Here is a 26,301-nt window from a genome sequence, read left to right as displayed (position 1 = left end):
TTAACACATTTCTATGTATCTATTTCTTACAAAAACTGAACCCTCTCCATGTTTACGAGGCAGTTTGGGATAACAAGCAAAATAAACAAGAGCCTTTCTGAGTAAGCGTGTCCATATGCCAATGCAGTTTAGGTCTGATTCAAGACACAGAACTCATTACCTCTGAAAAAATGAAGGCACATTTATTACTGACCAGGAGAAATTCCACCATATGTAGAATGGGAATCATATTACACACATTTGTAGCTAATTTTCAATTTTTAAAAACAAGTCCAAGGAAGTTAAAATATTCTTTTAATTAGATGCTCAAAGAAATGAAATAAGAAAAACTGATGCAAAGACTCCTTCAAGTTAGGATTTGCAATACAAATATTTTCATCTCTTAACAGGGCAAGCTGATGTGTTCACATCTCCGTTCCAAGCTGCCTCTCTCACTAGGAAACATCAGTATTTTTAAAGCACATTTACAATGCTTTCCCATCACCCTTGCTGTGTTTTCGTAGCACCTATAGCCATAACTGGCACCTGGGGGCCCTGCATTGTTGGCAGTTTCTCTCTCATTTCTTTGGAGTCTATTCAACTGCTGTGGTTTTATTCAGAAGTCAGTGCTTTTGCATATATGATTTCCTGAGACTGTTTGAATAGTCTTTCTCAGAAAACTGTGCCAGTCTGGCTGTGAACAGCTCTTCGAGGAGCTGATAGCAGCCTGGTTGGGTCAGCAGGCTTGGACTGGGGTTCACAGCCTCACCCTGCCAGCTTCTCTCCCTACCCCCTCTTTTCTTACCCCTGCCTCAGTGATGTCACGGCCCACATCCTGCCATTCCTTCCAAGAAGAGAACAAGTCTAGTCCAGTTAGAAAAAAATGCTGCCCAGGGAACCTCTGCAAAGCTCCCATAGAAACAATTCTTATTTGTTGTTTCACTAACTGATATGGAAGTGATTTTAAATAATAAACAAAACCAGACTGAATAATTCAAACTTCCATAAGGTAATAATCTGTTACAAAGACAGAAGTCCCTACTTCGGGTTATAGATATGAAATTTGGGAACAAAGGTAACCTTACATTTCTTGATTTGAGTGTACTTTTTTAACATCATCATCTTGATGGTGCAGTTTTGAGATAATGAGAGCAAAAGTGGCTTTTCAGAAGCTTTAAGTGGCATGCTGTTCCAAGGTGCTAAGGTAGAGAGAAGCATTGCTTTAGGAAATGGCTCATGTGGGTGTATATGTGTTGGTGTGCTGTGCTGCTGGCGATCCCATGGTCTTCATCTGTATACCACTGGAGAGAGAAAAAGAAAGGTCAGAATTAGGAAGTCAGTTGTCTTTTTTTTTTTTTTTTTTTTAAACCCAAGTGAGTTCTCATTAGCATACATGGAACAACACAGAGTGTTTTAATTCTACAATCAGTTTATAAACTGAAATGTGATCAAAGAGGGTTTCTCATTTCCTCCCAGAGCTTTTCCAGGGCATGTAGTTCTGTCCTGCAGGAGTCTCTGATCGTCCTTTGCAGGTGCTGAGACAACTCACTGTGAATTTGGCTTCACTGCATAGTGCTTTAAGGATATGTACAATTAAAATATCCAAGTCCACTTTCAAATTTGACTCAAAGGACACTTAGAAACACATCATGCATAGGAGGGAATGTTTATCCTGTAAAGCCCACTTTAATTAAGTGTTATCAGCTGTTAAATTTCTCCTACACTGCAGTAAGATAAACTATTAAAATAAATGAGTTTTTAGAAAGCAGTTTTTCCTAATATATATCACTAAAGCACTAGAAAAAATCTATTTCAATATTCCATATATATTTTTAGCATAACATATGAAGTCAAAAGTCAAATGTATTATTTGCAAACACTTTTTCACTGGAATTTCACTGGAATCTCTTATCTGCATGTCTGACATTTATGTAGGATGAGTTGATGACCTGAGGCAAAAATTTATCAACTCATCCCACCACGTGAAACAAGTGGGAAGTCACTGCCAGGCAAACATATATTATGGAGACATAAATTAACTTTCAAAAATGGCTTAAAGTATCACGTCTTTTCTTTGAACAGTGGAAGGATACACCTCAACCTCATAAGAATCTAACCCCCAAAATATATGCCAGGTTTTGTGGTATCAAATGACTGTCCCACTTTTATACAGTAGGCGCTGTGTGAACTGAGCACAGAGCAAAGTGTGTACGTTAAAAGAGAGTGAGGGAAAGCAGGCTTTTTAAGCTAATACAGACAAGAAAGGACTTAACACAAAAATATCTAGTGCAACACACACATATATATATAATCTTTTTTTCTTCTTAATCTGAAAAGGTCTAGTGCATAAAATGAATTTGACTTAATACCTAGAAACATCCTCTGAATAGGCAACAACAGCTCTAGCCATTTCCAACTTTATAAAACCAGCCTAATTGTTTATAACCTGTGGTGTTCAACAAAAGATAACACGGAAGTTGCAAAAACTGAAGCGCACTGATTACTGATACCCCACTGTTGTTAGAAGGGCTAGTAACACATACTAGAGATGGATTTGCATGTTTGACCTGAGCTATTATCGAGCTGGTTTCACTTTAGAATTACTCGGCCACTCGTTCACTGGCTAAGTGATTACTTTTTAATCAAAATAGGGAGAGACGGGACAGTCACAGGACTAGGGTTTTGACCCTCTCAAGATATGCAATATTGTGCTTCTCAACCCCCAACTGTATGATATTGAACATGACTCTCTTTATGGCTCAAGGATATCACTTCTTCAACTTCTCATTGGAAAAATGACTCCTTTTGCTTCCGTCCCCATCTCCTGGAACCTCTGTGAGGAGTAGTTCCAAGAGGGGAACCAGACCCCACCAGGAAGTTCCCTCCCCTTGCAGGAAGTTTTGCTATACCATTGACTGGAAATCCACTCCAGCATCCACCAGGGCTTTGGAGATCTGAGCTGACTGCTGAAAATGAACGTTATCTGCAGGGAGAGAAAGGAAACATAAAGTGACTAAAAGCCGCTCCACTTTTCTGGTAGGAAGGGTGGGAAAGGCACAAGAAGAAAGGGACTGTTTGAAGTTCTAGGATTCAGCATCCCATTTAGGCCAAGACAAGTGAGTCGTGGAAAAGCAACACTGTTTTATTGAAGTAAATGTAACAGTCTTGCCCCTCATGCTTTTGTTTTGTCAGTAGTGAAATTGCAAACCTGTCTGTGATACTAAAAAGTCTAATTAACTGAAACTCACCATCTGCTGTTCCATGAATAAGGAGGTACTCAACTTGTTTAAAATTTTCAGCTCTGCTCATGACTGTTGAATTCTGGAATTGGGAAAAAGAATGTCATTATTCAAAAAAAGATCTGCCATAAACTGATTTTTCACTTCAGTTTACAAAATAAAATGTTTTCAGCTGGGGCCCCCTTTGATACAAAATATAGCAAACCGATATTCAAGCAAATGCTGTCTCCATGCATGGCAGAATGTACAGCATGCCCTGTCCCTGTGAGACAGGACCGGAAAGGGAGGATGCCACATCTTCCCTGCACATGCAGAAGAGGGCATCTGCCCCCCAAGGCTGCATGCGAAACCCCTTGAGTCCCAGATCCCAGATTGGCTGTGTCCTATGCATTAGCACAGGGCAGAGTCTCATATTAGCAATGTATGTTCCATGGGCTTATGCTGTAGTTCAGCCAAAAAGTGTATTGCCATGGCAACCATGTGTCACATGGTGCCATACATGCTACATTTCAAAGAGCCTGTACATAGCATTTGCAACTAAACATACTCTGCAATATGTCACATGAACTTTGGTCCACATTGCTAGGCTCTGAATGAGAAGCAAGTATTACCTTTTTTGGAACAGATGTTTAAAACCTAGGCAAATGTAACATATGGGAGGGGAAGGGGGTGAAAAAGATCAAGTATGGCCTTAGAAAATCAGTGGGTGGTTGTTGTCTGCCTCATTCTGCATTGGGGAAAGTGCTGCTTTTGGATCAAGCCAGGGAGTTAGGAGAAAAAACTGGGAGGTCAGCTTTTTGAAGGCTGTTTCATGACCTTGGACAGGTAGGACTTGTAGAATGAGGGTGGAGTCTTTGGTGGAAAAGCTTTGAAAGTATAGAAAGTATAGAAAGTATAGTCATCTGATCTTAATTTGGAGATGTTTGCAGAGTTAGGATGAAGGTAAGAATGTCATAGACATTGTAGCAACTTTGGGAAGGGGTGAGGGGGACACTGCTTCTGTTGTTGGGCAGAGGAAGGGCCAGTAGCCTCCCTATGGGTTTAAAATCAGCCAGCTTATCTTGCAGCATCTTGGTGAATCAAAGTCAACTTTATGAGAGGCAAGGTTTGTGTTTTACAGATACCTTTGTAGCTAACATCAGCTTAATATTTTGATGGGAACCCTGAAGGTCTGGCTGGAAGGGGATGGGGCTAAGGTCCGAACGTTTGTATTCTAGCCCCAGCTTCAACATCAGAGAGCTGTGCACCTAGAGACATGCTGCTGAGTGTTGTTTTCTTTGAAATGGGAGGAAGATTAACTCTTCTTGCTCTCACTGAAATAGAAATCAAGAGACATGGCTTTTTTTAAGGTTAAATTACGGTGATGTGAGGATGGTGTGACACAGTGTTTCTGGAAAAAAGACATTCTGTCTACAACTTTCAGGACAAAGTCACCCAACATATTTGTGTTGACTGAGGCGATCAAGGTGATCTTCTCCTGGAAAGCTTAGAGCAAAGGCCCTCCCACTCCTGTGCAGGCTGGGTCCCACTTGTCCTGACCATATGGCATTTCTGACCCAAATTGAGAATTTACCCACGAACTTTCAGAATAAACGCCTAGGACTCATTAAAAGTCGCACTTCTATTTTACTTTAAGAAACGTGTTATCTGGTGAGATGTCCCAGATGAATCCATCCATCCATCCCAACATTATACTCCATTCATTCTTCCATCCATTCATTCATTTTTTCAAGTCGATCAATATTTATTTGTCATGTACCCAACTAAACAATAAGATCCATGAGAAGAGGAATTTATATTGTCCATTACTCTATCCTGAGCATTTAACAGAGAGCTAAATATCAATTAAAGGAATAAACCAAAGAAATGTAGGCACTTATATTGTACTCTTCACTGTATTCGGTCCTAGTTTTGCAGAGGCAAGTGGGAACAGCTAGGGGAGGTGGAATAAAATATTCTCATTCTGAAATTTACCAAGGTATGTTTTGCCCACTTTCAATCCATACACCATGCCGTTAGTAATAAGAGCCGATACTTATTGTGTACTCCGTGCCAGTCACTCTGCTAAGCATCTTAAAGGATTTATAAAAGCACTGTTCTATTTAATCCTCATGACATTCCTGCAAGATAGGTCTATAGCAACCCCACTTCTACACAGAGACAATAAAGTACACCAGGTTACATCAGGAAGAAGTCGGAGCTGGACACAAAGTCTGATGGCAGAACCTCTTTTACCTCCTATGCTGCACTGAGTCTCCACTAAAATTCCAAGCTGCTCACAATGTGGTCTTCCAGCAAAGATACAGGGAGAAAGAAATTGTTACTGAACTGTTCTGGGATTTGCAGTACACAAACACACTGTGTGTTCTTTGCCCCCTGCGTTCTCATGCCTTCTTAGAGTGAATTCACTGGAAGAGAGCTGGCTCGCACAGACCTTCGAGACTTGTGAGGCGTTTTGGACTGTGTGGTTGATGCAGAGCCTAATGAAGCAACAGAACCCTGAGCGATGTCCTGCCCTGGAGAGAGGAAAGGGTCAAAATCAATCTCCCAAAAGGCCAGCGTAGGATTCAAAGCTGGCGACAGCAGAGGCTGGGGCTGAGCCACCAACGGTGAACATTGCCAGTCTGAGCCCCAGACCCGGTGCCCTCATCCGGGTCCTCCTGCACCATCCTTTCTGCGGCTACACGGCTGTCTCCTCCACCTTGTTTCTCCCCACAAGAAACCCAGCTCTTCGCGTGCCAAAGATAGTCAACTTTAGCACCTAGACGTGGCCCAAGTATCCAGCTGTGTCACCTCCCCTCCCCTCCAAAAGCCTCTCGGGCCTTCCTTGCGTGGCAGAGTGCACAGCAAAAGCTGCTCCACGACCTCCCTGAGCCATGAGACTGAGAAATGTCGCTGAAACATAGAGTAATAGTTAGGAGACATATAAATACGCAGGACAGTTAGCAAGGAATGTGATAACTACTGGAGTTTGGACCAAAACAGTTTCTGGCTGCCTTTTTTTTTCTTAAATGGAGTGAATACAGGCTGAAAGAAGACAATTTTTATAAACAAGTAAAACCCTGAGCCTAAGATAAATGTTGTGATGTACACACTGTAGCTGTGATGAACTAGACATGGTGAGAAATGCAACATACTGAGAAAAAGACGAAAACTGTGATAAAAGTGTCATGATGCAAATTGTTTTACATTAACAATATTACACTACAAAGAAAGAAAGACAAATACTTTAATGCAGCAAGGGAAAAATAAAACAAAAGCTTCCTCTGCAACCACAAGATAAGTGTGTCATTTCCAATGCACACGTCCCCCAGCTCGCTGGGAGTTGCGTCAAGAGGGACCTCGCAGTGCACGGGAGCCAGGCAGCCTCAGGCACGCACCCATTTCAGGGCTCGCAGGCTCCTGAGAACATTTTGCCCTCCTAGAAAGATGCAGCTGTGTCACCTTGCCTCTGGAACCACCGATCATTCCCTACTAGACTGAGCATCCTGGCTTCTCAATCGAGAGAGACTCTTGACGGTCCGGCACACTTTAACCCATGAAAGGCAGCCAAAGTCAGTGAAAGAAATGCATGCACTATGTTAAGGGAGAATTAATGACCAGAAATAATTCAATTGTGCTATTTCAACCCACCAAAACAGGATAATCCCCATTTGCCTATCGATGGAAACAGAAATAAAAAAGGAAATGGATGACTAAGTTAGAAGCCGAATAGTCTGTCACCAGCTCCTAAAAAGGAAGTTTAGAGTGATAAATGGGCAAGGATGCAATGGTGGTGCAGTTGGCACTCTCCCGAGGCTAGAAACTTCCGGAGAGCCCCGCTGCCAGCAACAGCCTGGCAAAGTGAAGTGGGAAGGATGGGTCCAGTGGCAGCGCTGATCCACGGCATCTCTGCGAGGAGCTTTTCCTTCAAGCCCCAAGAAGAACCATCTGTAGCTGCTCATTGGATCGTGCTGGTTCCTCAGTTACCTTCCAGCAAATAAATCTTTGTATTTTTGAAATAAAAGAGAGAGCTGATAAGAGTGGGGAAATACTGTGAGAAACAGAAGGTCTGACAATTTTTAAGCTACCCCTTGCGCCATCCAGGAACCATACGGACAATTTGCTTCCTGAGAATAATGGTGGCAGCCTCCTTGTTTTTGTAAGCTTATTTCATGGCAGGCATAGGTGTCTCGTTTAATCCTTTCAATAATCCCATGAGGTAGCTCTGATTCTCCCCATTATTCAGATGAGGAAACAGAGGTTCAGAGGGGTTTAGTAACCTCTCCTAGCTAATAGGTGGTGGAAACAGAATTTTAGCACAGGTCAAACTCAAAAGTCCATGCCTCTTAACATCATATTCTAGTGTCCCTTCACTTCGCAGCTAAACAACGCATTGTCATTTCCAAGCTCTGGCAGAGAAAGCAAACAGCCACAGGTGTAATGGACACCCTATTACTTCAGTGAGACAGTACCCCGAGTGTACTGACTCACTCTGTGCATTCTCCCACTTGTGACCGAAGCCTCGTAAATAATATTAAGTGAGGCTGTTTGGTGAAGCACCATTAATGCCACAACAGAGGCCACAGAAAATTTTTAAAACAACTGTACCGGTGAGATGCCAAGGAAACAGCTCCCATCTGCCTACAGGGGGCCCTACCTCGGGCCTCACCCAGCAACACTGGCTTCTTTAAAGATCACACAGCAGTCAACATTTTATCAGCACTCAACAAACAAGTTAAGGTTTGGCTTAAATCTGAAGGTCTCTCTCCCTTTGGCATATTCTAGGATAATAGAACAAATGTCAAATCAGTACAAGATGGCATATTTACAAAATTGCACCCTGTTTTGCATAACCTAACGATGCAGCAGTTCTTAAGGATTGAACATTTCAAATCTGCTAGCAGAAGACTGCCAAATCTATGACTGTTTCATACACTTGCCAAAAGCCTATCAAATTCTGAGCAAAATGCAAAATAAATCTCCTCTACAAGTTAAATCAGTCCCTTCTGTGTGTTCCAGGCTGCCCTCTTCTCCTGGCAACGAGGCTCAGGACTTGGGCCCCGTTTCTCTTGCCCTTGATCTGACGCTGCTCTCTGGAAGTCCATTCCCTCCCTGGTCTCCCATCCTGCCTTATTAGCCACCATTTGGCCTGCTCCTCCCACATCCCTGCTCTGTGTTATCCCTCGGTTCACCCAACCTCCTTCACAGATCCCCAGAAAACCAGTTCTGCTTGCTGCCACTCGTGTGTCTACAGTGCTCCCCTGCCTTGTCGGTCCGTCTGGCAGCCTGTGGAGAGCACCTACGCTGTTCCGTTGCATCTTCCAGAAGTCTTCCTTAACTGGCTCCAGATAAGTGCCCTCTCCCTTTCCTACCCCTCAGTAGCTACATCTTATATAACTTTGTGTGCCTCCATTTCTGGGTCAATAAAATGGAGATAATTAGAGCACTTATCTCAGAGATTCTGAGGGAGAACTCAACCTAATAACCCATGGAAAGAGCTTAGAACAGTGTCTGGCCATAGAAGCAAGCACTTACTAAGTGAATTTAAAAAAATGAATGAAATAAATGAAACCAGATCCCCCCCCTGGTTGAGAGGAGTGGGGGGAGGTGAAACCCTAACTTCTCAGCCACTTCCCCTCCCTCCCTACATGCTCAGAAGGCACAGAATTCCTGGGGCTCCAGAGTCACAGTTTGGAACTACTAGTCTTTTCCATACATACTGGGCACTTTGTCATGTTCAAGTTCATGCTTTATTACTACTCTCTTTTGTTTTTTTTAAAAAATTATTTATTATTATTATTTTTTGGCTGTGTTCGTTCTTCGTTTCCATGCGAGGGCTTTCTCTAGTTGCGGCAAGTGGGGGCCACTCTTCATCGCGCTGTGCGGGCCTCTCACTGTTGTGGCCTCTCTTGCGGAGCACAGGCTCCAGATGCGCAGGCTCAGTAGTTGTGGCTCACGGGCCCAATTGCTCCGCGGCATGTGGGATCTTCCCAGGCCAGGGCTTGAACCCATGTCCCCTGCATTGGCAGGCAGATTCTCAACCACTGCGCCACCAGGGAAACCCTATTACTACTCTCTTTTATTTCTCTTCAAAAATTTTGCCTGTATGTTTTGTCTCACCAACAAGGTAATCAACTTCTGAACAACTAAAACACCAGGCACCTTGAATGGGTGAATGAAAGTCTACCAGGTGTTAATATATTTTTTTACAGGTTTGACTAAAAGACTTGTGATTGAGCATAGAGAGACCATTCATCAATGTTAGTCAGGAACCCACTCCTCAAGGTGGGACCACGGTTGCTATATCTGCTTATCGCTATTTGGGGAGAGGGTTGTTTCATTGTCTATCTGATTCTTTTGCTCAAATCTGTCGCCATTTCTGTCGGCTGTGGACTGAAACTCGGACTAAGACTCATGGCAGTGAGTCTGCTTATACTGCTTATTAGCTACACTGTCATCCCTCCACTCTGCCTGCCTACTTAGAGCTTCTGGCACCAGCTTCTTGGAGTTTCAGGGAGATGAACAGCTTCCTTCCTCTTTGAGTCCCTGGTATCCTTTAAATGTGCTCCTGCTCTGCCACTCGGCAGTGGGTAGGTGACTATCTACAGAAAGGGTCTTATGGAGTCACTGTTCGTGTCATTGCATTGTGTCCAAGCCTTAGTCCCAGGGTCTCCTAATTTATATGGCAGCTTTGTGAGAATAAGAAAAGGTACTCCCTCCAGTTGGATGCGGCCCCAGAGGTGCACGCCTTAGAGAATGAAGCATAGACTAGCTTCCAGCAGTGCACAAGCTGAACAACTATACATGACATCCCTGCCTGTTCCATTTGCATATATAAATGGTCCCTTCAACTTCCTTTCCTAAATAGTAAGTAGGACCTTTATTTCACAAAATGTGCTTCTCTTGGTTTGCTTGTCTAAATTCTTTCAAATCTGGGTCATCAATGACTTAAAAATGAATCCTCTCCTCATTTGAATTTTATTAAAAATTACGTTCTCTTCCAAAGGCTGTAATTCTGGCTACTGATAATGATTCTATAGCTGAAAAGGTGTACAACGATCACAGGACCTTGCTTATTACACACTTTGATCATTCCTATCCTGGATGTGCTGAAGAAAATCAATAGCCTAGACTACCTGGGACTCATTTTCAAACTATTTCCTCCTGACCTATGGAAATGCACAGAGCAGCGAAAGCCAGTGAGGAATTGTCTTCTTTGTCTTTTCCAAGAGGGCAGAAGGAAGGAGGGAGAGAAGGAGAGAGAAAGGGAGGAAATAAAAACAACCTGGGAAAGAGAAGTAAAAGAAGACAGGGGTCCAGAGGGGCAGCTGGGGCCTTGGAGCAAAATAGAATCTTTGAATGTATTCCTGCCAGAGACAAAAGCACAGGCTCATTTAAAAAACAAAGGAACGCAGCTTTATTCTAAAGCCTGCTGTGCACCAAATATAGGTACTTAGATTCAGTTCTCCACTTTCTGAGGATGCAACTTACAGGGCAGAAACAATACAGTGAATGCATTTGCCTTACTTTCTCCTACCCACCTTAACTGTCGCCCACCCAAATAATTCCTCTGAGTAACACATTGGGAACCTTTAGCTCTCTGGTACTGGCAGTTTTAATGTGTCCATTGCCAGCAATGAATTTTGTGCCAAGAAAACCCGACTCCTGGCGTGGAAGGATTAAACAGTCCTCGGGTGCCATCTGTGCAGTGAAGTGAGACAGTGACTTTGTGCTCCCAGTGTTCGTGTATTGCCATCGGTAGGAGGAAGAGACTTCTATTTACATGACTGCCTCATGCAGAGAACATCTAAGGGGAGAGATGAAAATGGCCACCTCAGTGGGGGGTAGAGTTGGAGAAGAGGGGGATGGGTGTGGGAAGGAGAAGCCTATGGGAAAATCTGGAGGAAGATACAGGTTGACATGGCAGATTAAAACGAATTATCCTCTAGGGGGAAGGCTGGTTGAAGAGGAAACACCCTGTCGGCTGATGTCCTTGAAGTGCAGTAGGGTAGGTGCCACGGACTTCCTCGGATGTCAAGGTTTGGACTTGACCCTGTGCTTCTAGGTTCAAAGACTTTCAAAATGGGATTTTTAAAATGAACTATTGACTCATCATCCACCAGGTTCTAGAGTCAGGATGAGGGTCCCGGGCAGTACACCTCTGATGTTTTGGGACTTTTTAGTACTTTAGGGTATTTGAGAACACCCTTTAGCCATGCCCCAAATATGGCACACCACAGGAGAGATCCTGGTCGGGTCACTAGCAAGAAAATTCCAGCTGTAAAATGAGAGAAATGATGGAGACATATAATTTTTATAACAATGTTTCCCTTCAAAAAGTTTTAAAATTAAATCAGAAAAGGTTTTAAGGTTTCTATTTCATACTGGGTGAACCAAAGAATACAACGTTGAGCAAAGCCTTGAATGACTAATAATACTGCAGAGGGGGAAAAAGGAGTACAAACTAACTATGGGTCCAAGATGGATAAATTGAGGATTAAAGATATACAAGGAGGGGCTTCCCTGGTGGCGCAGTGGTTGAGGGTCCGCCTGCCGATGCAGGGGACGCGGGTTCGTGCCCCGGTCCGGGAGGATCCCACATGCTGCGGAGCGGCTGGGCCCGTGAGCCACGGCCGCTGAGCCTGCGCGTCTGGAGCCTGTGTTCCACAACGGGAGAGGATTCAGCTATGAGAAAGAAGGAAATCCTGCCTTTTGTGAAAACATGTATAAACCTGGAGGACATTATGCTAAGTGAAATAAGCCAGACAGAGAAAAGCAAATACTGTATAATCTCACTTATATATGGAATGTAAAAAAAAAAAATGTTGAACTCATAGAAGCAGAGAGTCAAATGGTGGTTGCCAGGGTCTAGCAGGGAGGGGAAGAGGTGGGGGAAGTGGGAAGATGTTGGTCAAAGGGTACAAAGTTGCAGTTATGTTGGATGAATAAGTCTAGACATTAATGTACAGGCATGATGACTAAATTTAATAATACTGTATTGAACACTGGAAATATGCTAAGAGAGTAGATTTTAGGTGAACTCATCTCACACAAAAATGGTAACTATGTAAGGAGATGATATGTTAATTAACTTGACTGTAGTAATCATTTCACTATGTATTTGTACATCAAATCATCCTGTTGTACAGCTTAACTATATATGATTTTTATTTTATTTTTTTCTTTTTCTAATTTAATTTCTGTTGGAGTATAGTTGATTTAAAATGTTGTATTAGAAAAAAAAAAAAAAAAAAAAAAAAAAGATATACAAGGAAAATGTCATGCGAGTCAAGAGAGAACGCTAGTCCTCTGGGCGAGCAGGACAAGTGTCCTAGTGGATGAAGACAGAGGGGGAATGACATTCCAGGTGGAGGAACAGAGGATAGAGGCACCACAGGGAAAGGCCCAGAAGTATTCAGAGAACAGTGAACATTCCAGGTAGACTGGGCCATTCTAAGAAAGGTGTTGAACACCTGGTTAAAGAATGAGGGCTGGACTAGTTGAGTGCACAGGAAAAGTCCATGAAAGTGTTACGGGTGAGGGTTAACCGCACATCTCTGTGTGGTACAGGCTGGAATGCAGAAAGATAAGCTAAGGGGGGACCCATGAGGTTACTGTTGTAGAAGGAGGTAGTCATGTGACAGCAGCAATGTGGTTATGGAGCAGGGAAAGGATGTCTAAAGCAGCTTGTTGGATGTGGAGGAGAAAGAATGCGAAAAACCGAGTCCAAAGTATCATGTGGGACGCTCAGCAGAAATAAGGACAACCTGATTACGGGACGGCTTTGTAGTGGAAGATGATTGGTACATCACACTTTACAGGTTGTTACTTTTCTATCTTGACTGAAAAACAGATGAAAACACACACACACCCAGGCACAAACACACACATACACCTCCCCACCCCTCCCCCACAAGCCTTGCTAAATAAAACTGAAAGGAAGAGGTAAAACTAAACTGTCTGTACATATCTTGCAAAATGAGAAATTTTATTTGCATTTTCTTGTGCTTTGATCAAATGGCTTCAGAACCCATAATAATGATGACATCTTACAAAAAATGTACAAATATGGCTCAGAGCGATGTATGAATAGGAGGCCCAAACATTGAGAGCTGTGGCACAGATGAGGAGAAATTGTGGTCTTAAATTGTATGGGTTATTGTCTACTTTTTGTCCTGGGAGGAGTTTTGAATATCCTCCGGAGAATGTAAACATCAGATGATTGACCCTGTCATCTGTAAGTTTCAGGGTTTTCCATTTACATGACAGAATCAGGAAAGTTGTGTTTTTTTCTGGTTGGGGGACAATGTGCTGGAAGGGTCCCTAGTACTTTGGCTGACACTCCCAGCTGCAGCAGGCTGCCACCAAAGAGAGGACTCCGGCTTTGCGGTGGCACCCACACTAGCACACGGGGGCCGCCAATTATGGCTACACCCAGACCATATTTCAGATGCTATAGCCCATCTGCACAGCAACTTGCCCACTGGCTCTTCCATCAGGCAACCAGCCTGTGGATGCTATTCAGTAATTTGGGTTCAAGGGCTTTTCAGAGTATTACCCTCCTGTACCTATACCTCACCTGCTTTACTCAAATCTTGTGTGAAAAAAACTGTACATATTTGGCTATGAATAAGAAAATTATAGGCTTGTACATACAACTTAATTATGATAATACCATAAGAAATTTCAATATGTAGTTAAAGGTTTAGAGAGTCTTCTGGGCTCTAAAGGAATACGTTGAATTTGACATGTTTTCTGAACTGAAATTTTTATAATTAAAGTAATTATCTGGTGTTGCTTTGTATTTCCAAATGAACGCATATTGTGACCTATATAGCATACGATAAAGGCTGTAATTATGCAGAATATAGTACGGGAAGCTATTGGAGTATCTCTAAACCACCTGTGTTATTTCTTTTTAACAAGAATTTCATTGGAAATAAAAAAATATATATTTTCTGGAATAGATCCACTTAAAAATGTTCTTATACCACTTATAAATAGGTTATAAAATGGATCTAGTTCACCATCTCTTACCCTGTAATGGTCAAGGTTGTCTTCTGGAGTTGGAAGACCCATGTAACGTTCTGTGTACACTGAGTCTGTGATGGAGAAAAGAAAAATCTTAATTCATACAATAAAAACTTTTTTTGGGGTTACTTTATATGCTTTCATATTCTTTACTTGTGCAAAGGTCTACAGTGTTACCCTCAGAATATCTCCTCCAGATCATCTCTACTTGGCTTTTTAAAGCAGCCAGACTCCTGCCTTTCCATACTCAGCCCTATAGCACATTCCCTTTAGCCCTTCCTGTGAGGGCAGAGGGAGACCAAACCAGGTGATCTAAAATCCAATCAACAACCCGCCTGCAGAAAAGTCAAATGGGAAGCGCTAAGTGATAAGGACTCTACATTATCTTCTGACCCTCTCAAAGATCTTGATTAGCAAGTCACATACTGTCTCAATTGTCTTGAATTTCTTGGTCCTGACACCAGTCAGTATATGCTCTACTTTAGGATACTCTCTTTCCTATGGAAACTCCTCATAATTTTCAATTACTAGTTGCTTACTTAAATCATCTATTGTTTTTGGTGGGGGGGGAGACAGATCGAAAGGAAAGAATTCAGTTATCATTTATTTGCTGTAAAACCCTATAATGGCTCAGCTACTCCATCACAATACAAGTTAAACATCTGTTTTCTCTCATTTTGTGGAGAGGCCTCAATTCTGATGTTATAACTATTGAGTATTGAGAAACAGATTACATTAGTATCTGTGCTGAAGTGACATAAGCTGTTTTATCTATAGATATGGCAGAAAAACATATGCATTGTTGGTTTGGTTATTTTGGATATTTAAACATATTTTTGACCTAATTAAAAAAAATTAAATCATATATCAAATGTATGTGTGTGTGTGTGTGTGTGTGTGTGTGTATATATGTATGTATGTGTGTGTGTGTGTGTGTGTGTATGTATTTCCTAAAATATCAGTGAGAAAATTTACTGTGGCTGAATTCCAATATAACTTTAAAAATCTGAAATAACTGTTTTTGAAACATGACCAGGTTACAGTAAATAAATAAGTATAATATGTTTCCATTGTTCTACATAGGTTAATGGCTTGAATTTCACTATAATTGTACCGGTATTTCAATATTGATTTAATTAATTATTTAGAAAAATATATCATCAAAATAACAAGCTTAAACAACATCCTAACCCTCTGTGAATGACTGGAATTGGAGATTAAAAACTACACTGATAACTAATGTTAGTTGTTCCATGTGTATTGCTCATGCTTTTCCTATGGAAATCAAAATATTTTCCTCCAAAATGAGTAACAGCAATATTTTATCATTTTGATTAAAGTGAATACAGACTACAAGCAATTTTACATATCTAGAGGACACTAATATATAAAATATAGTATCTTAAAGTACACTTTTAAAATATAAGATTTTCCTAAAATGCTCATCTTTTAACATTTAAATATGAATAACTTAGGTTATACATTTAATGGAGGGGGGTGGGGGGGAATAGCTTTTAAGGGCAAAATAAAATTTTCCCCAAACAGCTACGATTCTTCTTGTCCTAGAACATAACACCCCTTTCTTATTATGCTAACCAGGTTTACATGTGTAAGAAGGTCTCAAATTTTAAAAATACTATTTAAAAAATGCTTAGTGTTGTGGTTGTAAACTTTTAGAAGTACGTCTTTCAATACCACTTATGTACTCCTTCAATTTGATTTTTGAGTAATATTGTTCAAATTTGCACATATATAAGAATTCTAGCAAGTTCCCAAGTGTTAGGTTGGTCCATATACATTTAATAAAGTTCTCTTCTTACCATTATGTAGTTCCAAACTCACAAAGATTGTTTCTATTTTACTGACCACCAGAGGTCTCCAAAAACAAGCCTTCCAATAGAACAATTAATATTAAGCAGGAAAGTATTACATGAAAGCAAATCTATTGTGTGAGGATCAATCCTAACTATGTTCTCCAATATTTTTTGAAACTAAAAGACAGTGTTGTCTCTTTTACACATTGGCTTCTCTTGACTTGGAGAGGCTTTAAAGAAGAGTTTTCCACAGGACTGGTACTGCGATATATTAGGATATTAAATATTTAATAAGCATATTCATTATGAATGATTCTATCCTTATACTGAATAAAGGACTTGAGATGGGGTAGGAAAAGTTACAGGAAAATAATTCATCTTCTCACCACCTCTGGCTCTTCCCCCCTACCTGGTGTTTCACTGCTTACCCGCTCCCACTTGGGAATTATACCTTACATGTGTATGATAGAACAATACTTTCTCAGCAGTGAACAGGATATTCTAGAGTGGCTTTCACCTACTCAGAGACAGTGCAAACAAAGCCCCCAGGAATTCCCCTGCCCTAGTCTCTTCTTTCCACCCAAAGTCCTACTTATATTCGACTTTTACCTGAAGGGGACTTTCCACCCAAAGTCCTACTTATATTCGACTTTGACCTGAAGGGAAAGAGATACATACTTCTCTTATCGTTCTAATATGTGAAGCTTCAAACTCAAGTTAGAATAAAAAGAAGGAAGGGTTTATCTAAAGAATTGTAGCATTGGGGATGTTTTAAAATGTGGAAAACTGAATTTGTTGCTAAGACATTTAGAAAACAGAATTGGTTGGTAACTAAACGTGTAGATAGCATTTACTACCATCTAACATTTCACAATGGCAGAATAAGTGAGACTGTTTCATTACGGGTATCCATAAACTACTTCTAGGATGAATCAGTTTATTTACTGTAGAAACACTGAAACTCAAAAAGGAATGGTTTTGTCATTGGGATGTGAAGGTTCACACTCAGTAACTCTGTACCTGGGAGTGATCACTTACCATAGTACTCCCACTTTGACACGGGCGCCACGGCTATTCCACACTTGAACACGCCACTTCCTGCTCCCAGGACCATTGAGGTTACATACCCTCCATATGACTAAGAAATGGAAACAGTTATTTTTATGGAGGTAAAGGAATTGAGGACATATGGTAAGCAAGTCGCAGTTTCCACATTTCTCACATTTTTATATACTGTGCCTCTTTTGAGATAGAAAGCATGGTAGAGAAGGTTTAAATTGGCCTTAGTTGGGTAGTATCTAAAGACTACACTTTCAGAGCCCTGGTCCCTCTTCTTGGTAGGTGTAAAGGGGAAAGTATTGAAAATTTGCTGGGTAGTACTAATTGAAGACAGAAAACAAACCAAAACCAAAACCAAAAAAAACCTCCCAAAACCAAAAAAGCAATAAACACTAAATCTTTACTGACTTGGACCCTTTAAGAAAAGTCTTCCTCCTTCCCTCTCTCCTTCTATCCTTCTTTCCCTTTATCCCCCTTTCTCTCCTTTCCTCTTTTTCTCCCTTCCTCACCTCCCTATCCCATTGTAATAAACAAAAGTGTAAGCCTGGGGGGACTCATCGCCCAGAAATCTAAGACATTGGACCTTCTTAGATTGAAATGATTGACATGATTTTCACCTCCAAATATGTACAAACAAAAGTAAATTGTCCTGCTCTGGGTTATATTCACTAAGGAAGGTGTACAGATTCATCAGCCAAACTACTCACCCAGCCCCAAATTGCAATCCGTTTGTCATCCACAAATCCCATTTTTGAAAATTGTCTAAAATACATGGAACAAGTCCACGAATTAGTATCACACTGTGTATAGAAAACTCAGATAACTGCACAAATGTGAGAAACCCTGCCATTTGTTCTCTATTTCATTCTATTAGAAACAAAGATTAATTGCTGCCAGCAATCAAATAAACACCTGAGATCGATGTCTATCATTTTTAACTTGAGCCAGATGAACAAGGTTTACTTGTGTTGGAGTCCATAAAAAATGTGTGTGTGTGTGTGTGTGTGTGTGTGTGTGTGTGTGTTTCACAGAAAACAAATCCTGGCTGTTTTTTTCACAGCTTTATATAAAAATTTGCAGCCCAGATGCACTTTTCTTTACATAATTGAATTTAAATCTCTACAGATGTTTTACAGTTTGAGAGAGGCTGTCCCTGCAACGGAGAAGTATAGAGGTGTGTAGAACATCTGGGTAGGGCTTAGAAATGTCTCTGGGCCCCCTACCTGAGAACTTAAACACCATTCTCTAAATACATCCCTTCTTATGATGGGTGTTGATTAGTTAGCTCAGCACTATTAAATAAGAAGCAAATTTTCCTTGATGGATTAAGAAGTCTTTTTGTCACTAAATTGTCTTCAGGATTGGAATCCAGGTAAAGAAAGGAGAAAAAGGTTCTTTGCGTCTATTTCTTAATCTTAGCCTTACATCAAAAGGCAATTTGTTTACTTTAAAAAAAAATCTAGCAAATGGGGCCCTTAACTTTGTAGTGTCAAGGGAGGAAGGGGACCCTTGCATTGACTTATATGTGACTTTAAAAAGCTTTGTTTTCAATTGATGATATATGTCTTAGACTGCCCTGAGTTAAACAATATTAGGAAAAATTCAATGTAGATAGTTTTCAACTCATTATCCTCTCCACGCAAACTTTTTAAACTTAGAACACATATGTACAGAAATGTGCACCAAATCATGCCTGTACAATCTGGTAAACCTTTACAGAGTGAGCATACCTTGAACCAAAATATAGGGCATTACTATCACCCAGAAGCCTCTGTGTCATTTCTCTCTTTGAAAAAAGAAAAAAAGAAATGTCTTCCTTTTATTGGATTCCATAGAAATTTCACCTGAATTTGTACCGATATAAATTGGGTCGTGCAGGATATACACTTTTGTTCCTGGCTTCTTTCACTCAACAGTCTGCGAGATTCATCTGTGTTGTTGTGTATAGTTCCTTTTAGTTGCTGAAAAGCAGCTACTCATTACTTTTTAAATGGAGCTGTAGATTGTGGATAACACAATTCTATCATTTTAGACTTGAGAAGACCTGGAAATCATGCCCTCTCTCACAGAGGACCAATCTGGATAAATAAAAATGTGTTTGTAAAATATCAAAGCCTCACTCCTGAACCAATTTATCCTCTCTCTTATCTAACATTTTTTTTTGTTGTTTACTTTCAAGGATAATAGCTAATCATTAACTTTGATGTAACAGACTTAGCGATACTTAATAAATTGTCATCTTCTCTTCTCTTGGGTTGTTCCTCTTTTTAAAGGCATTTTCCTCCATCCATTTAATCATTCACAATTTTTCTCCATTTCCTAGTTTATGGTTTCACAACATTATTTAAAATCACTAACTTACTTTGCTTTCCAGACATCTATGCAGTTGGTTATAGAAACTCAAAGACTACATTTCCCATTTACCAGTTGAATGCAATTGAATGTAAGTTGGAGGGAGACCTAGTTTCAAATCCTGACCAGTCTTGGCAAATTACCTAACCTAAGAGCCTCCATTTCTTTACCTGAAGTGTAAGGTATGAACACCCACCTCTCAGGGTTGCTGTGCAGCTTCAATGAGAATGCAGGTAAAACACTGCATGTTACATGTGCATTCCAGGGTAACCATCATTCATGACTAAATTCTTTCTTAAGCCATATCACATCTATTTACAGTCTCATAACTGATGTCATTCATCCTTAACGAAGCCCTTATAATTGTGAGTGACAACGGTTGTGTTCCACAATTTTCCCAAATTGAGGGAGTAACCCTCACTCAGCAGAATGTAGGAGCCACTCCTAGGACTTCATAGCTGTCACCCTCCTCCAAGGTAAATGTACACCGAACTCCACTACTTGTCCTTGACTACAGGGTTGGCTTGCTTGTTTGGTTAGATGTTTACTCAGGGGTACATTTATCCCTCAGTTTGTCCATGTGTTTGATGAATTCTGAGTCCCAGTTCCTAGAAGGTGGTAGCACATAGGTCAACTCTCTTTCTAAGTCTAAACATAATATCTTCACTAAAAATCCAGCCCAAGAATGAAAGATTCATCCCAGGACACTTTAAATTCTTTACACTTCACAACTTTAAAATATAAATGGAGGGAGAAAGAAATCAAATGCCGTTTGAATTCATCTCCTAGTCACTCACCTGGTTGCTTCAATTTGATCTTCAACTTCAAATGTTCCCAGTCTTCTGTTGACTGCGTGCATGATCTTATCTCCTTGGTAACCACTTCCTCTGCCATCAAAGCTAGCTACTATAATGTTTTCTGTGCTTGCAAGGTAAGTAGCCCAGTTGAGTCTGAAGACAGCATCTGCTTTTTGACTACAGGGGCCTGCATATCTGTGAAAAATCCCAAACTGTTAGCCTTTGTGGTTTTCCTGAATCAAATGAGGAGTGCTTGCATTTCTATCCCCTGTGGACAGGAAGTGTACGTCTTCCTGTTCATGAGCCTGAAATCGTGCCAGCCACCGGGGGTGTCCACAATGGGTCCTCTAAAACTTGGCAACATGACTATAATGGCTGTGTGTTTCCTCCAAAGAGGCCCATCAGTTTTATCTTTGAAAACTGTTATCAAACACAGACTTCACAGGCCAACAGTTTCTAAGTCGTATATATCTTGGAGATCAAAGAAGTAAATATTCTAATAATTGGGATAGGGGAGTTGTGTTATGAGAAAACAATGAGGATGACAATAAATACAGTTTTGAATATATCTTTCTGACTGAGCTTACAAACATTCCTAGACTACAAGTTTCCTTGGTTGGAACTTCCTTAAGGACTTTGACTGCTGTGGGATATGCACCGCATGTGCCTCAGTGCCCAGCACGGTGCTGCTCACTAAGGCTCCACAAGGCACTGTGAATGGGCCAAAGTATGAATGAACACCATTCCTTAAAACTTCAGAGGAGAAAGAAAGAGACTATATTGGAAGATGGGTATACTGTTTGGCATTCTATTCATTAAGAAGTTTAACTCCCTCATAGATGCATTCTTCATATAGGCTATAACTTATCCATACATAGCTGTGTGTACAATCTCCATCAAGCTCTCTCATTTTCATTTGTTACTCAAGAGACACTCCCTACAGCTCATTGGATCTCAGGTAAATACGTCTTCTTTGCACCATCTACAGGACTCCTGGACCCAGATCTTCTCCGATAAGTCTTCCCTCCCCAGCCTGTCTCTCCTATTCATCTGCTCACTCTTCCCTCCACAGGACTGGACAAGTCCTGCTTGGACCACTTTGCTAACATTTTCCTCCCTTTCCTTAGGGAGGGCAGTCAAAAGAACTTTAGTTTTAAACAAAATGTTATATGACTTTAATTTTACACTAGATTTTGCAACATTCTAACTTTAAAAAGAAGAAGGCATTCTTGAATTTCTTGGGCAAGTAAACATTTTTTAACATGTGAAATGCCTTGGTCCTTTCAATGGTCTTATATTTGGTAGAGTAATAGCTTCCCTTAATATTAACTATGTATCAAGTTACCTAGCCCTGTAACATTAAACAACGTCATTTTTAGAAATAGAAAACAAAGATTTAGACTTATATGAAAATGAAGAGGAAAGTCACTGAAAAGAATGGGCACCAAATTTACCATATTTTTTTAACTTTCCTAATGAAGAGGAGATCTAGTCATTACTTACTGGGGAGTCCAAGAATATAAAAATAACACTTTTTTTTTTTTTTTTAACAAACGCTTGTGTCAAAATATCACTCTTTTTTAAAGGTAAAGGATCCTTGTTGTTTAGTATTGGGGCTAAGGCCCAAAGCAAGTGAGTGCTGCTATAGTCAATATTTGACTAAATTAGGTGTAATGAGAATCAAATAGCATATCTGGAAGTTTAAAATACCCCTTTCTCTTTCTTTGAGCTTTTATGTTTGGTTTACATGGAACTGTAAACGCAGCAGAACAAGGCGGTGTGTGATGCTAATATCTGTATCCCTTTTTTTTTTTTTTTTTTTTTTTGCTAGTAGCAACAGGAAAGTATCCCTGAGTTTTCAGTTTTCCTTTCTGTATAATGGGCCCAACAGAACTTACCACATCGGCTTGCTGTGTGGACAAAATAAGGCAAATTACCTGGCATGCAGCAGGCACCCAGAACTTTTATTGGTTTGTTTCATTTTGAATAAAGGAAATGAGGCAAGTTGGGACAGGAAGAGTGGCATTGTGGCATTACGTGTGAGGTCAGGGCAATTTTGGAAATATTGAAGTAAAATATATTCCTAGTAATTATCAAAAATATTTTACAAAGATGCCATATTTAGACCTCGCATGAGTTCTTATTTACTGCTCAAAGACTTGTGATTTCAGAACTTTCTCTAGGACTTGGAGAAGTTTGAATTATAATGAACACTTTCCTGTATCACATCTTCTCTTCACCAAAAAAGGGAATGAAAAATACCAGGCATATTTCAGGGACTAAAGAAAGAGAAACCTGACATTGGAATGAATTAAAGGCTACCAATGGGAGATGTTTGGGCAAATTTGGAGATTTTGCTTGTTAAAATGTCCATGAGGTAAGGATGAACATGGGGACTTGAGAATCTCTTTAGAATTCCCTTGGAGTTCAGGGGGGAAAAAATCAAAACAAACTCCATATGCCGTTATGATAGAAGAGTGTCTACCTTCTCCATTAGAAAGATGGTAGAAAACACAGGTTTGGATTTGCAATTGAAGAATGGAAGAAGAAATATTAAAACTGCTCTACAATGATTCAGGAAGAGAGAAAGGATGCATTTGGCTCTATTTTTCAGTAAGCTGCACCAGGCAAAAGATGTACAATGGTTAACTTCTAAATTATTCCCTTATCTTGAATACTTACACATCTATTAGCAGAGGATATTTCTTGGATTTATCAAAATGAGGAGGCAAGATCATCTGATACCAGAATTCTAAACAAACAGAAAGGTTAATTAGTGAATTAAGAACACTTATTAGCACATGATTTCGGTTCCTTATCTTTGTCAGTAATAAATAACATGTAGAGTTTAGCAGTTTGTTAAATTAGAATAGAAAAAGAAAATGAACCGATTTGATTCAGCATGTTTTTCAGATATAAAAATATTCTCTTTCAGGTTAAAATACTAGCTTAAGGTTAAAACAATAAAGTTGTTTCTAATGGATCTATTAAATACATTGGTGCCTTGTAAAATAAAAGAGCATCTTAGAATTGCTGATGTTTTCTTTTTATGATTCTGTTCTTTGGCATCTGATCTACTCATCTAGTTTGTTTATGGCTTATGTTTTAAGTTTTCCTCCAAAATGTTTTCCTCTTCTTGAATTTCTTTGTAGATGTTTAGGATTTTTAGTTGGCCTTAACTCTATCTTAAAATTCTGATTTAATAACATTTTTGTAATTCTTATTGCCATCCCAGACCGTAAAGCTGAGTTCCCATTTTCAGCTCTGTGTTTCACAGAATGAAATCAGGTTTATGTGGGGCAAACTGTTCTGTACGATCTTGTGCAGGTCTGTTTAATTCTCTGTGCTTGATTTAACTTTAACATCAGTTTAATAAAATTTGTTCCTAAATAATAAATTGGTTACTTTTGCTCCCAAATTCAGACTAATTAGTTAGACTAATCTTTTTTTTTTTTTTTTAAAGAGAAGGAGAGAAAGAGAGAGAGAGAGAGCTGTTTCATATTTTAATAAGATTATTTCCAGCTTCAATAGATTTAACCTGTATGGAAAAAAATCCTTATCTCTAGAGCAGTTCTTCCTTATGTTTATCTTTCTTTTGTTTTTTGCTTATTATAATTATTTTAGTTGAGGAAAAATTAAAAGTTTAAGAGTAAAATCTTTATATAGATAGATTTTTCTTCAATTTGTATTTTGCTGGTTATTTTATGCTTTCTGATTAAATGTGCTTACGAGAACAAAAGTTTTAATCTTTATTATATTTGAGTAGAATGTCAAACTATCAGTTGATAACGATGTTTTTAATGAATATGCCAATGTCAACACTTGATCTCCCCTCTGTTTGAATCAGCACTAGTTGATTGGAAGTGTTTTACTTCCTATCTTTTGGAAGATGCACCGTCTCTCCTTTGGCGGGGGGTGTCACATCCTAATATTTAATATGTCACATCTTCATGTTCAACACCTTCTGTACCAGACGGTCCAGATAGCTCTCCAGGACTCTCTCCAGAACTCTAAGCCCTTGCCAGTCAAGCCAGATTCAGGTCCAGCAGCATTGGCATCACATAGGAGCTTATTACAAACTTAGAATCCTGGGCCTACCCTGACTTGCTGGCACCAAATATGCATGTTAATAAGGTCCCAGGTGATCCATAAGCACCTGCAGTTTCAGTAGCACTGCTCTAAGCTCTTCTTCAAAAGTACCCTCTACTCTCCGTGCTTTTCCTGCCATTTAAAATTGGATGACCTGAGTTTCTTCCGTTATTATCCTATATTTTAAAAAGAATCTAAAATAAATCAATCTTGATGGATTCCCCCTCCCCTATGAGTTGTTACCCCTTAATAGAAAAGACAAGCAAACAAATAAAAACGACAACAACAAAATTACAAGATTTCCTCCTCAAAGAAACCCCTTGTTCTTAGTCGTCCCTGAACATAATCCATGATCAGGCCACCAGGCCAGAGCCTATGACGGGGAGGAGGTTAGGAAAAATTCAAGACTTCTGTCCTGAGACTGAAGTTTCAACATTTTATAGCCAACCCTATTTTTTTAATACAAGTTATTTTAAATCTGTTTGGGTTAAAGGTAAAATATATTAGGATATCATGAAGTTAAAAACACAATTAATACTTAATAGTAGAATAGAGTTACTAATGGGATGAGACTGAACTAGCAATAATCCATTTTCCCCAAATATTTTCCTCTTAGAATAATATATGTTACATAGAATGGTACTGTATTTTTTAATTAAAAGAAAAGTAAAACTCGTGGTTCTTGTGACAGAACATTTCATGGAAAAATAACCTTACATTAGATTTACGTATAAAATAAAATACATATTGTCAGATAAACTTATATTTAGTTATATTTTTACTGGTGTTTCCATGAAAAGTTATGTTCCAACAGAAATTTAACTTACTTGTTTTGTGCAAATAAATGAAGTCCAGTTTTTTTGAGGGCATCTGGACATCCTGCAGCATTTTATCCAAAGCTGCATTGTCTTCCAGGACTCTCGGTTCTAAACAAATAATTGAGACAGCAGTCATTTGTTACAACGTGAAGAATCCGGATTGTGCAAAGCAATAACAAACAAGTGGGCGATTCACTGATGGGACTACTCGTACTTCAGGTTATAAGCCTTGTGTTCAAGTCATTTTTAAGACACTCTAAAGCCAAAGAAAATCCCATTGTGCTAAGTACATGTTGCTTCTATTCACACACGCTTTCCTGAAAAGCAAACGAGGGTGAAATATGAGAAAGTACCTTTATCATTGCTGTTGCTATGCAGAGTATAGAGGGGCAGACCAGGGCCTGTTAACATAATCGGGGGAAAATATATTTTAGAGTTTTGGTTTTTTTTAAAGATGATAACATACTTTTCAAAAATAGCGTTTGTTACCATTTAACTTTGATATAATTTTGACACCATTTAGCTTTGATAGAATGAATATCACAGTGGATAAGAAGCTTACTAAGTGTTAGCTGATTTTCCTTTTCCTTAAAATGAACGCAGTTTGAGTGTAAGTATTACCGGAGAGGCACAGGGCTCTGGAGAATGCACCAGAAACAGAAAATGCACCTCTGACCCTGCTGGGCGACTTGCGCACATTACTATGCCTGAGTCCAATTTCTTCATCTGTGGACTAAGCCATCCAGACCCAACGAGAGCCGCTGTCCTTCCCAACTCTTAACACGGAGGTCCAGCGAGTACCACCTCTCTCAGGCCCCGCCCCCTTAGGGTGGAGCTCCAGAGCCAGGTTCCCCGGCCCGTAAAGGGCAGATTTCCCTCCGCTGCTGCCCCCACTGCGGAGTCCTGGACCAGGCGGCACATCTGCACTGTGCCTGACTTGGATAAGCAATTCCTTCCTGGCAGGAGAAAAGTGTTTTTTCTCACACACTCAGATCTTCACTATTTATCCCAACTGTGGTAGTTGCAGAGTGGAAGGTAATGTATAGAAAAAGCTATCTCGTGAGCTATTTAAATTTGATACATTTGGATCATGATATTAATTTTTACATTTGATCAGAACCACAGTGGAGGCATTATAGGG

At 39.9% G+C, this 26,301-nt stretch overlaps 1 protein-coding gene across 2 annotated transcripts in view; it reads right to left on the bottom strand.

The window, feature by feature from the left end:
- Window positions 1-161: 161 nt before the first annotated feature.
- The window catches only part of DPP4 (dipeptidyl peptidase 4), a 79,101-nt gene continuing 52,961 nt past the window's right edge, over window positions 162-26,301 (bottom strand). Inside the window, exons 17-26 of one of the 2 annotated variants that reach the window (XM_007464494.1) lie at window positions 25,514-25,561; window positions 25,170-25,268; window positions 22,936-23,005; window positions 20,254-20,448; window positions 17,812-17,866; window positions 17,084-17,183; window positions 14,238-14,302; window positions 3,228-3,300; window positions 2,889-2,962; window positions 162-1,280 (exon numbers count right to left, since the gene is read on the bottom strand). In XM_007464494.1, coding sequence (XP_007464556.1) covers window positions 1,179-1,280; window positions 2,889-2,962; window positions 3,228-3,300; window positions 14,238-14,302; window positions 17,084-17,183; window positions 17,812-17,866; window positions 20,254-20,448; window positions 22,936-23,005; window positions 25,170-25,268; window positions 25,514-25,561 — 881 coding nt within the window. In that variant the 3' untranslated portion in view covers window positions 162-1,178. The remainder of the gene's footprint in view (window positions 1,281-2,888; window positions 2,963-3,227; window positions 3,301-14,237; window positions 14,303-17,083; window positions 17,184-17,811; window positions 17,867-20,253; window positions 20,449-22,935; window positions 23,006-25,169; window positions 25,269-25,513; window positions 25,562-26,301) is intronic. The other variant, XM_007464495.1, reaches the window with a different exon arrangement.

Source organism: Lipotes vexillifer, unplaced genomic scaffold (assembly GCF_000442215.2).
Source record: "Lipotes vexillifer unplaced genomic scaffold, Lipotes_vexillifer_v1.1 scaffold68, whole genome shotgun sequence".
Lineage (NCBI taxonomy): Eukaryota > Metazoa > Chordata > Mammalia > Artiodactyla > Lipotidae > Lipotes > Lipotes vexillifer.
This window is presented reverse-complemented; position numbering and strand designations above follow the sequence as displayed.